General features: G+C 43.2%; 1 protein-coding gene across 4 annotated transcripts in view; it reads left to right on the top strand.

The window, feature by feature from the left end:
• Positions 1 to 53: 53 nt before the first annotated feature.
• The window catches only part of TOM1 (target of myb1 membrane trafficking protein), a 32,160-nt gene continuing 20,470 nt past the window's right edge, over positions 54 to 11,743 (top strand). For all 4 annotated transcript variants that reach the window (XM_078376198.1, XM_073000050.2, XM_020787668.3 and 1 more), the window contains exons 1-2: positions 54 to 201; positions 10,668 to 10,752. In XM_078376198.1, the coding sequence (XP_078232324.1) occupies positions 150 to 201; positions 10,668 to 10,752 (137 nt within the window). In that variant the 5' untranslated portion in view covers positions 54 to 149. The remainder of the gene's footprint in view (positions 202 to 10,667; positions 10,753 to 11,743) is intronic.

The following is an 11,743-nucleotide window of genomic DNA, read 5'->3' as shown; positions in this document are numbered from 1 at the left end:
AGAGGGCGCGCGCGCGCGCGCGTTCAAGGGAGAGGAGGGCCGAGGACACGCCCCCCCACTCGCTCCCGAGGGGGCGTCACATGACGCGCTCCCGAGGCCGTGTCAGCTGATCTCCGCTGAGCTGTGGCGGCGGTGACGGCGCGTTGGCAATGGAGTTTCTCCTGGGCAACCCTTTCAGCTCTCCCGTAGGGCAGCGTATCGGTAAGACCGCCAAACCTGGCTTCTCCCCCCGACCTCTTTATTTTTATTTTTTACGCATCTCCCTCCAGCTCAGACGTCTATGCCTATTGGGGTGTTTTTTCCAACGATATTTTTTTTAGTCGCAAGCCGTGAGCTGTTTCGGGTGGGCGGAACTCTCAGTCCGCGGAGGCGGGGTTGTGGGGGGTTCCTAACCAATAGGAACATGAAGTTGTTTGGACGGGCAGCGAAGGTGTCAGTCAGTCGGGAGCGAGCGAAAGGGCGGGCTCTCTGGGCGGGCCTGCTGAGCCAATCCTGGCGTGGTGGATGGGGGGGGGATTTGAGCCCAGAATAAAGTTTGCTGGTTTGAAGGGGCCACGCCCCCCTTGGTACGAAGGACCCCCCCCCCCCAAGCGGTTGTTTGTCGCTCGCCTGGGCCCTCTCCTCAGTGGGGGCTCCACGGGAACAATGGCGAGGGCTCTAGGTTGGCTGTCACGACCTCGACTGAGGAAACCATTGCTTTCCTCCGTTGCTTCCAAACCCAGACTGGGCTAATAGGTGCGAAGGGAGCAGCATGTGTCGCAATAGAAAGTCTTGGCATACCCGTTGCAGGGATGGAGGTGGTGCTTCTGGCCTCTTTCATTTTTCAGTTGAAGCCAGTCTTCAAGGAGGAAAAACAAACACGGTATTCATAATAAGAGTCATAAGAATCGTGTAACTGTAGAGTTGGAATTGGATCTAAAGGTAATCTAGTCCAGTGGTTCTTAACCTTGGGTTACTCGGATGTTTTTGAACTGCAACTCCCAGAAACCCCAGCCAGCACAGCTGGTGGTGAAGGCTTCTGGGAGTTGCAGTCCAAAAACACCTGAGTAACCCAAGGTTAAGAACCAGTGATTTCTAGTCCAATCTTTTTTGCCTTTAGAGGAAAAGTGGTAGGAGAGTAAATAATGTCCAGGCAGGCACTAAGAAGCACTCATTTGTGCCTCTCCCTATGAGAGATTGAGATTTTCCGGTTAGGCAGCAAGGCGTCTTGTGGCACTTCAAAGACTTAAGTTTTATTTGTTAGCTGTATCTGAAGAAACGAGCTAAAGTCTACCAAAACTTAGGTTAAATAAAACACATTAGTCTTTAAGGCCACACAAGAGTCTTGGATGGAGTAAAGAGGATGAAAGGGAGGCATGTCTCAGAGCAGAAAATCAGACTGGTTAAGGAAGATTTTAGCCAGTCATATGAGCCTGGTGTCGTGGTAGATTAGTTTATTCTGTGTGCCTTAGATATTCTGCTTGTTCACTGACTAAAAGCCTTGTTTATGTAATTTTTCTTGTTCTCTTTGCAACCTTAAATATCTCTGGCTCCGTGATCTAACAGGGAATGATTACAACAATCTACAGATAAGTGATAGGCAGAGAAACCCATTCACTGGTGCCCATGTGGGTCAGTCCCACAGTCAAGGATGCTTTCCAAGTTTTTCCTCCACCTTTGAAGGTAAGGGTGGTGGTATCCAGTCGCCCTGCTGGAAATGGCAGAGAAGAGCGCTCCCCCTGCCCTGGCCGCCTTCCCTTTCGTTACATTTGGGGATTTTTCTGCAGCAGTTTAGAAATCTCAAGGTACACAGAAAATACAGTTTTTACATATTGTGAGCTCTGAATATAAATAAGAGTGGGGGCAAGGCCAGTTCCTAGATGAAGGGATTCCTGTGTCTGTTAGATTCCTTCATTTTATCTGTTATGTGAAGTGACATACTGTTTGGCAGCTGCCTCTCAACTGCTATTTAAATATGCTACAGTGCCTCTGATACAGTGTTGCTTGAGAATATGGTGGGTAATTTAAATGTCAGTTGTTGCCAGTCGTCTCTGATGTTGAGGGCACCTGGGCTGAATAATTCTTTTTAAAACACATAGCGAAGAATCTTGTTACATGTTAAATGCTAAAAAATTAATTTTGGTTAAAAATATATACGACCATCTCTGTGTTTTCTGCTGATGTCACTGTTTAGAGTTCCCCCTGCATCTCATGTGTACACATCACCTGTATAATTCAGGACAATACTTCATGTATCTCATTGATGTGTAGTCCATAATAAATTTGCTTAGTTTTTAGGTGCTGTAAAACTCCAGTTTTATTGCAACACACTAATACAATTCCCTATCAATCAATCAATAAAAGAGGATGTAGCTCAGGATGGGTATCAATATTGGGCACTGTCTACAAAGGCTCTAGTGGATTCTCAAAATATGCTGAATGCTGAGGTTGTTCATGTGTGGGCAGGGACATTGTATTCCTAAGGCAGTCCATTGATATCCATAGCAGATGTGCTGTGGGAGCTCTGTAAAGATGGGGACATTGGGATGATCCTTTACTGAGCTTGGTGTCAAAAATCGCAGAGGAGACATTTTGGTGTCAGGAACTGCAGAGAAGAAGTTATAGATTCACTTCAGACCCAGTCTGCTACTCTGTCTCTGAGGCATCATAGGTAAAAGATCTACATGTGCCTTCTGAAGAACAATACTTTTACCACTTTGCATATTAACTGAAAGCCTTCTCTTCTGACTTTATAATAAGTAATTCATGTAAATTTGGAATACGTTCTTGGTAATACAGTGCAGGAACAGAAAAACACTTTGAGAATAGGTGTCTGCTTAATCCAATATATTATTTTGCCACGGTTACTTCTGGATGTACCAAATGTTGGTAAAGATTTAAATTCTCTAGTTTTGTTATTCAGCTAGCTTCTAGAAATTAAAGATGCAGTTAAGCGTCTAGTGTACAGGAAAGCAGATGTCTCTGCCTGTTCATATTCAAGTCCCAGGTAACTAACACAGTTTCAAGTGGAGATCATTAGATGAAAAGGCACGAGGAAAACTTTGTTTAAAGTTGTGTACCTTGCCAAATTCAGTTTGCAGAATCTTAAAGGATGTTCAATCACTGTCATTTTCTACTTGTAATCCCCTGTCCCTTTTTTTCTACTGCTTCTCCCTTCTTCTTTTTTCTTACCAGAAAGAATCTGTTAATATGAAAAAAAGGTAGAACAGCCATACAGTCCTTTTTGATTGATGCCACTAGATGCTGCCTGTCTTAAAGGACTATTCACTCTTTTAAATTTGGAGGGCACAGCCAGAACCAACAAATGGACCATTAAGACCGTAAATGTCCCTATAGGTACCTGCCCCATGGGAATCTCACTGAGATTATTTCCACACTGAGGGAAACAAAGGACGAAAGATTGTTGAAATGTGTGGATACACATGTAGGTGTGGTTCCCAACTGCTGAGCATGTGGTGTTCAGGACCCAAGGTATTGTGCATGTTTGCTTGATGCATGGCCTTGGGATAGTGACTAATCAGTGAAGGATGATTCAGACTTTGAGACAGAAGCAAGAAAAATATGAAATGACAATCTTATTCTCTTTATAGCGTTGTGGAATTTTTTAATTATTATTTCACTCATGTGCTACACTGGATTGTTACTAGGAGGTCACTAATCTCTAATCTGAAAAGAAATGCTGGGATGAACTGAACAGGCTTGACAACTCTGCTTAGCCTTTACTAGAATCTCCAGATCCAACAGGCAGAACTAGATTGGAAGTGGCTCAAGATTGCCAGCCAGAGCCAGATTCACTTAAAATTTAGAAACAGAATGCTGCTGAATACATGCTCAGACTAAGAATTTGTCTTCAAAGCCAGAATTAATCTCACAATCACTTCACATATTATTCACTCCTAGTTCTACTTTACTAGGATTTTCATTTCCATTTCACCAAGCCTTTTTTAAAAAGAAAGCAATCTTTTTTTAAAAAAATTATAATAATTGAACATTAGAAATGCCTGCTGATCTATGACAACCATCTCAAGATCTACCAGTAACTCCCAGTCTTCCCACTCCAATATACAAAACAATATGTTCAGAGCTTGAAAAATATCCCTCCTGAACTGCAAGTCCCAGAAACCCCTAGTCAGCTTGGCTACTGGGAGATCTGGAAACCAAAGTCCAAAAGAGAACTTTTCCAAGTATTGTGGCTAAGTAGCTCTTTATCTGTTCATTGAGTAAAAATGGGATGAAATTGTAATGTTTCAGTACAAACATATTACTGAAAGAAATCTCTGTTCGTTACCTACTTTGAAGCATTATGTTCTTCAAGGGAGACAGATATATTGTTTGCTGCAATGTACAGTTGTGTCTTGCTTTACGATTGCCCCGCATTACGACGAAACTGCATTACGACGATCTTTTTGCGATTGCAACCGCAAAATGATGGTCTAAATGGGGTTTTTTTGCTTTGCGATGATCGGTTCCCTGCTTCAGGAACCGATTCTTCGCAAAACGATGATTTTAAAACAGCTGATCGGCAGTTTCAGAATGGCTGCCGGGTAAACAAAATGGCTCCCCGCTGTTTTCTGGGACGGATTCCTTGCAAGACAGGCAGCAAAAACGCTGCCCTATGGAGGATCTTCGCTGGATGGTGAGTTTTGACCCCAGTGGAATGCATTGAAGGGGTTTCAATGGGTTTTTTTCGCTTTACGATGTTTTCGCTTAACGGCGATTTTCCTGGAACGGATTATCGCCGTTAAGTGAGGCACCACTGTAATCAGCACTGAACCTCATTTCATAGAGAATAGGTAGGCTAATTGTTTGCTGCTAAATCCCTATTTGAAAATTGCCAAATATGCTCATTCAGTACAGAGTATTAAGAATAGTTTTTAAGACTTTGGTATTCCTCCTCATCTTCTTGATGCTTACTGATCCTGAGAATCCCAGAAATCTTCTCTCCCGCTCTCTCCTGTAGACAACAAGTAAACACTTCACTGTCACAGCCTACCAGCACCCTTTGAAATCTAAAATAACCTGACCAGCCTGTGGAACATAGTGCTTCAGTGTTATATGACAAACTGCCAGTCACCACACCCTGCTAATGCCTTTCAGAACTGAGTTTGAAATTTGCCAGGGCTGCTGGTGTGCATTGCCAGCTTGGAATGTTTAGCTTGTCAGTCAGACAAAATCTCTAGTCCTCTTATTTGATAACCTACAATTTGGATGTTCATTCCACAGTGGCTTCTGAGGCTGTTGTCTGAATCACCCTGTCATTCAGAAGCCATGTTGGCCTGGATTAGATTTCATGAGGTGTGGATGGTTCTAATTACAGTTCCCAAAGCTGAGCCCAGCATCCAGTTCTTTCATGTGACCAATGAATAGCCTTTGTGTTTCTGGAAAGCTTCATCAAAAGAGTCAAATCCAGGATTTCTTTTTCATTTATTTTCATAGCATGAAAACGCACGGAATGTTGCAAACTCAAAACCTATTCCCTGGGTTTACAGAAGTGGGAAGCATTATTTGAAAGGCTAGAAAAATTAAAATTCTAGCTCTCTGCAGCACTTATTTTAAGGGTTGCACGTTTTAGGGTTCATATGTACTGACATGAGAGGATTGTGGCTGGAATTCTTTTCATCCACACCAGTCATACAGCATTGCATTGTGTGAGTAGTGGGGCTTAGGCTCAGTTTGTGCAAGGAAGTATTCAGCACCCCTTGTGCAAGTAAGGCCCATGAATCATAACTGGCAGTCTCCAACTAAGTAAGCTGAAAAGCATATTCCAAAGGACTAGTGTTTTTCTCCACTCTGAGTGATAGTTACCGTATTTTTCGCACCATAAAACACACTTTTTTCCCCACAAAACAGGGGGTGGTGGAAAGTCTGTGCGTCTTATGGAGCGAAGAAAACAGATTATATTTTCCTGTTTTCTTCTAAAAAATTGGTGCATCTTATGGAAAGGTGCGTCTTATGGAGCGAAAAATACGGTACTTTCTTGAAGGAATGGGAGAAATTGTTCCTTGCCCCTTTATCTCAGGTGTTGCTTGTATTAGGAGTAACAACTTGCCAGACATAATCTCAGCCCTTGTCGATAATCATGTGCCTGTGTAGTTGGGTCAGTTCTAGCAGGAAGATCATGGAGGCAGTTCTTTGATTTTGAGCTTGGTGCCAGCGGTCCCATGTGGCAGAGCTCCCACCTTTACTTTTTTCATCTGACACCCAAAGGAATCACAGGAGACATGAAATAATCCATTTCTTTCAGCTTTGCTAAAGCAACATTTTGCATGTACTATATTTCTGTCTGCATGTTTAAAGAGGCTTTCTTTCAGATATGGAAACCCTGACCCTAGATTGTCAGATCAAAAGTCACTAGGTGACGTTCTTGGGATGGGCCTTGTGAAAGGGGAAGGGCTTTTTTCAGCCTTTGTGAATCAAATTTGACGATAAGCTCAAAATTCCCCTCCATTCCCTCTAAGCTGTGTGGCTGCACAGCACTGCCCCTGGGGTGGGGGCGGGGAAGGGGGGGCACAGCAGAGCCAGTGTTGCCATCCCTTTGATTTTGGTCTTCATTGGAACCCCACCTGCTCAGAGTGGACCCTCTGCCCAGTGCTCCAAAAAATTAGAGGGAACATGGTTCCCTTCCTCTGTCCTGTAACCACAGGACAGGTTTCATCCTGGTGTTGACATTGTCCTCTCCTAGAAACATGAGTGTCCAGCTTCCCCAGGCCTTTTTATCTCCAGAGAGGATCCCCTTTGTTCTACCCCATTAATTTCATTCCAGAACTTAATAAAACTTAGAACCAGGTCAACACTTCTACATTTTTAATTCGTCATGTTTCAGGTTCATTATCTCAGTACAACAGTTCTGACAGGTAAGCCAGTATTCTCAAAGGCTTTCACGGCCCGGATCTGATGGTTGTTGTGGCTTTTTCGGGCTCTTTGGCCATGTTCTGAAGGTGGTTCTTCCTAACATTTCGCCAGTCTCTGTGACCGGGATCTTCAGAGGACAGGACTCAGAACGCAGAGCACAGACAGTGTTCCGACTCCTGTCCTCTGAAGATGTCGGCCCCAGGGACTGGCGAAACGTTAGGAAGAACAACCTTCAGAACATGGCCAAAGAGCCCGAAAAAACCCACAACAACCAACTAAGCCAGTATTATTGTTCTACTTTTGCAGGCAGAACACTGTGACTGAACTATACAGGGTTGTTTGTGGCCCCATTGTGAGTTAATGGCTGAAATGCAAGTTCCAAACCCCCTGGCTCACAGTCACCAGTTGTAAAAACCTTGCTCATATGTATTGCTGCATGTATCTGACTTAAAGCACAAGAGGTGGTGTGGAATTTGGACTCCTATATACCTTGACTTTTGCTGATAGTTTTAGTATCTCGGATATATTCTAGAGACTATCCATTTTCAGAGGGCTAATGTGTGTGAACAGTTTGGATTTTTAATTTCTTCTTTCAGTACACAGTATACCAAAATCCTATTCAGGCATTATAAAAGACTGTTTCTTTGACCTGCTTAGAGAAGCAGCAGCTCACCCCACCCACCCCACCATCTTTAGGTAAGCAGTGAAGGGTCTGGAGAGGAGACATTCCTGCTTGCAGATAGGCTCTTGTGAGCAAGAACTCGTGTCCTTATTTATGTGTAAAGGCTGCCTTCAACCAGGAATTTCCCATCTTCAAACTTGTCATTGTTCATGTGAAAGAAAAAGCAATGAGGGAAAATCAGAGCTAGCCATTCCCATTTAACCATGTTAAAGAAACTGAATAGATATAATAGCAATAATCTTAGAACAGCAAAGCTGGAAGAGACCCAATGGATCACTGAGTCCAACCTTTGTTGAGTGGGGAATCGAACTCCCAACTTCTGGTTCTGCAGCCAGAAACCTAAACCACTGAGCTAGCCAGCAGAGCTGTGGCCTTTCTTACATACTTTTGATAGTTGCGCACAGTCCTTGAATTTCGTTGCTAATGACATTCCTATCACACCGTGTAATTTGTTGAGCTCTGCAGGAACTGTACATGCATTAAAGGGCAGGCAATGGTCGCACCTTCCTAAGCTGTTGTTGCCCAGAGTAAGACTGGATCACATTTGGCTAGATTAATAGGCTTTGCCAGATATTATGGCTATTTGGCTGGGTATTGTTCCCTTGAAGGATTCCTATATATGTATGTATGTTTCTGTGTATGTACCTCTTTATACCTCATTCCCAGGCAGTCAGAGGAATATGTATGAGTAATTTGTTTACATTATTTTCAGCAGAGTAAACATTGTGAGACCCTGATGTGATCTTTTTGCATTGGGGCAGAGGGCAATGAAGTTTCTATAAAAACTCAAGTAGAGCAAAACATAGGGAGAGTGAAGCAACTACCTCAGGCATAAGAGGCCAAGGGACAGCAGTGGCAGCCCCTTATTCATTGCCCCTGAGCCCCCTAGCCATTCTTAGTTCCTGGAGGTCAGAACTGTCTGCGTGACATACCTTGTCTTGCACCCTTAAACAAGTTTCTTCCTTTTAGTTGGAGCCAGACAGTCCACTAAGATTAGGATGTTTTTCTGGATCTACATTCCATATACATGGATGGAGGATGATTTGATATTTCCCTTGGGCAGCAAAGTGTCTTGGATCACTCCTCCAAAGTGACCACTTTTAACACTTGCTACCAGCTTGACAAGAGGAAGGCTTTTTTTGGCTTTTGATACCTAAGTGGTATATTCAGTTCTGGCCCATCGCTCTGCCTCTGAGGTGCTCAACTGTCAAGGGACTTCATGTTTGTCCAGGGACTTAGTTATATTAATCTGCTGCAGCAAAAACAACCAAGAGTCTTTAAAATGAACAACTTTTACTTAAAATATATATGCCAAACTTTTAAGACTTCAAGATGCCAGAAGATATTTGATTGTTTCTGTTGTCAGGATATGTACGGTGTAGGTAGCCACCTACCCTTCCACAGACAGAGAGGCACATGCAACAAAGGTTGCTGGCAACCCTAGCTTATACTTGTGAGTGAAACGTCTGATAATGCCCAGGGAACCACTTGGCCCTTTGGCTGTTTGCAGATGCTACTATGGAGAGTGGATTAAGTTGGCCTCTTACTTTCATTCTTTCTCTTATTTTGTAGATTGCTCACTGCTAGCCTGGTATCGTATTTTCCCTTGTTATTCCTGCCCAAATTTATTCACTAGCCAAGAAGGGTGGAGACTGAGCTGATCACAAGGTAGAATCACTGGGGATGAGGAATATCAGCTTGGTTCTTACTGTGCCATGAGTAGCATTCTGGCAGGTACAGAATGAGCTCACTGAATGGGGCACCATGAAAAGAGCGCTTTGCCTTAGTTCTGCTATCCATCCTGTGAATTCCGCCTCTGAAGAACCTTCTGTAATAGATTTGGAGTCCTCCAGATTTTTGAGCATTCATCTGTCCTACCTGGCATGACCAGTGGCACTAGGCTGTTTTAGTGGAAGTCCTAAACGGTTGGAAAGCAAAAATTCACCAGCTTTGCTCTGTAGGTTAAATAGAGATGACACTGTTTGGTGGGATAGCCCAGGAAGAACCCAATATATTTTGATCTCTGTTCTTGTGTGGTAGTAAAATATCAAAATACACTGAATGAGTGTCAGTTTGCCATGTGGTGGTCTCTGTGGGATACAAGAACAATAGGCTTTTATGTTCTTCTCCCTAGGTATGCTTAAGATAGGAACTCTCTCTGCAGCAGTTATTAAGAATTCTAAAGGATGAACTCATCTATTTCTGTGCCCAGTTAGATGCCCCTGCATGATAACAAACAGGGTGTTACAGATGTAGTCATTCCCCACTGTTTGTCCCCAGCATCAGGCTTCCAGATGTGTAGGTACTAATCCTATGTGCCATGTGCCAGTCTTTGTCAACTAGTTGTTGCTTCCCTTCAATATCTCACAAATGGGGTTGGTTATGTGCCTACCTGCCTTGTCCATCTGTCTCTCTCTGTGTGTGTGTCTCTGTCTGTCTCTCATTATTTTGAGGAGATTCTATGCAGTGCCAGAGGATGAGTAGGCAGATAACAGCATAAAGAGAGGGTTGGAATATACCTTGCTGCTTGACTGCAGTACCTGTCACAACTTAGAGCTGCTGAAGGTAGCTGGAGTGTTCGAACTAGTGAGGAAGGGAAAACATATTCGCGAAGGGAAAACAGTTTACTCTCAGCAATTGGTTCCCAACCTTGGTAACCAAGTGTTCTTGGACTGCAGTTCCCAGAAGCCTTCACCACCAGCTGTGCTGGCCAGGATTTCTGGGAATTGCAGTACAAAAACCACTGGGTTATCTAAGGCTGGGAACCATTATCCAGGCTATAACCAGCTGTTTTGTGTGCAAGAGTTTCTGTTATCCTTAGCAAAATTACATGAACTGTTAACTGTGGACCATGCAAGCACACGGCTTCTAAGTGTCTCACAGTGCCCAGCTATGGTGTCTGAGGTCATGACACCCGAAACTAGCCATCTTCTGACCTTAGACACAGTGGCTTTAGGTGTGTCATATGAGGAGAGCTTACTATCTCAGATTAAAGATATATATTTGGAATCCTTCCTCTTCCTGGCATCTGGTCCTAACCCTAATGGAAGTAACAGTCTTCCGACTGCTCCAGAATCAAAGCTACGGATGTTGTCAATCTTGACATTCTTTTTTGTTGTTGTTCTTCCCCTAGAAAAAGCTACTGATGGTTCCCTGCAGAATGAAGACTGGGCCCTCAATATGGAGATTTGTGACATCATTAATGAGACAGAGGAAGGGTAAGAAAGGCAGTGTGGCTAAATCGTGTGTGACAGTATCCCTCTCGCTGGGCATCCTCACCAATATAGTTTTCTCATCCTACACTAGTATGCATTATTTTTCTGGCACATTAAACAGACACACCCTGTTCAGGAAAATTTATCTGTGTAGGTGGAGGCAATGTTCATTATTAAACTTAAAAGCCCAAGGCTGAGTCCCTTGACATTATAGAAGAGAATATTGTTGGACTGGTGTGCTACTTGAAAACCGTTTCTGTACCACAGCTGCCAAAGACACCATTAGCCATCATTAGCAGGGCGGGGAAGCAGTTTACAAGCAGTCTCAACCTCCTTCCCTGACACTTTCAGTAATTTAAGATGTTCTTTTTCCTTTCTCACAACACGCAGATTACCCTGCTGCATTTGTTCTTTGTAGCCCTCTCTTTTTCTCTCTCCATTTCCTTCTCTGTGGTTTCTCTACATTGCTCTGTGGGGTGTTCTTCCACTTCAGACTGAAAAATCTTCAATCTGGAAAATCTCAGCTAAAAATTCATTGTTCTGATTTTACTCACGTTAGGTAGACGTTCTGGTCTAAAAAAAACAAACAAACACTGAGATTCAACTGTCTCCCTTCTGTAATATTGGAAAGCTGCTATCACATCATCCCTTATGAGGTTCGGCTGTATGCCTGTGGTGATGAAGTAGCTGAGTCTTTGTCACATGTCTTGTTTGAATGTAGCCTTGACAGAAATGAGTGTAACAGACTTCTCTGTCCTCTTAAGAGAAAATGCCCTGGAAAGCCCTTCATATGGCATTTAGAGTATTTGCTGGCAGTTATAAACCAAACAGTTATAGTGTCTGTAGCTGAGTTCCTGTTTTCTGTTATAAGGTCTCATTAAAAGGCCTTATTAATCTAACTACTTTTTCTAAATATGTGCATGTTTTAATAATTTTTTTAAATCTTAGTCTTATTGTTATATTGTTTTAACTTGGGGCTGACCACATAATAGAG

The sequence above is a fragment of the Pogona vitticeps genome, chromosome 5 (assembly GCF_051106095.1).
Source record: "Pogona vitticeps strain Pit_001003342236 chromosome 5, PviZW2.1, whole genome shotgun sequence".
Classification (NCBI taxonomy): domain Eukaryota; kingdom Metazoa; phylum Chordata; class Lepidosauria; order Squamata; family Agamidae; genus Pogona; species Pogona vitticeps.
This window is presented reverse-complemented; position numbering and strand designations above follow the sequence as displayed.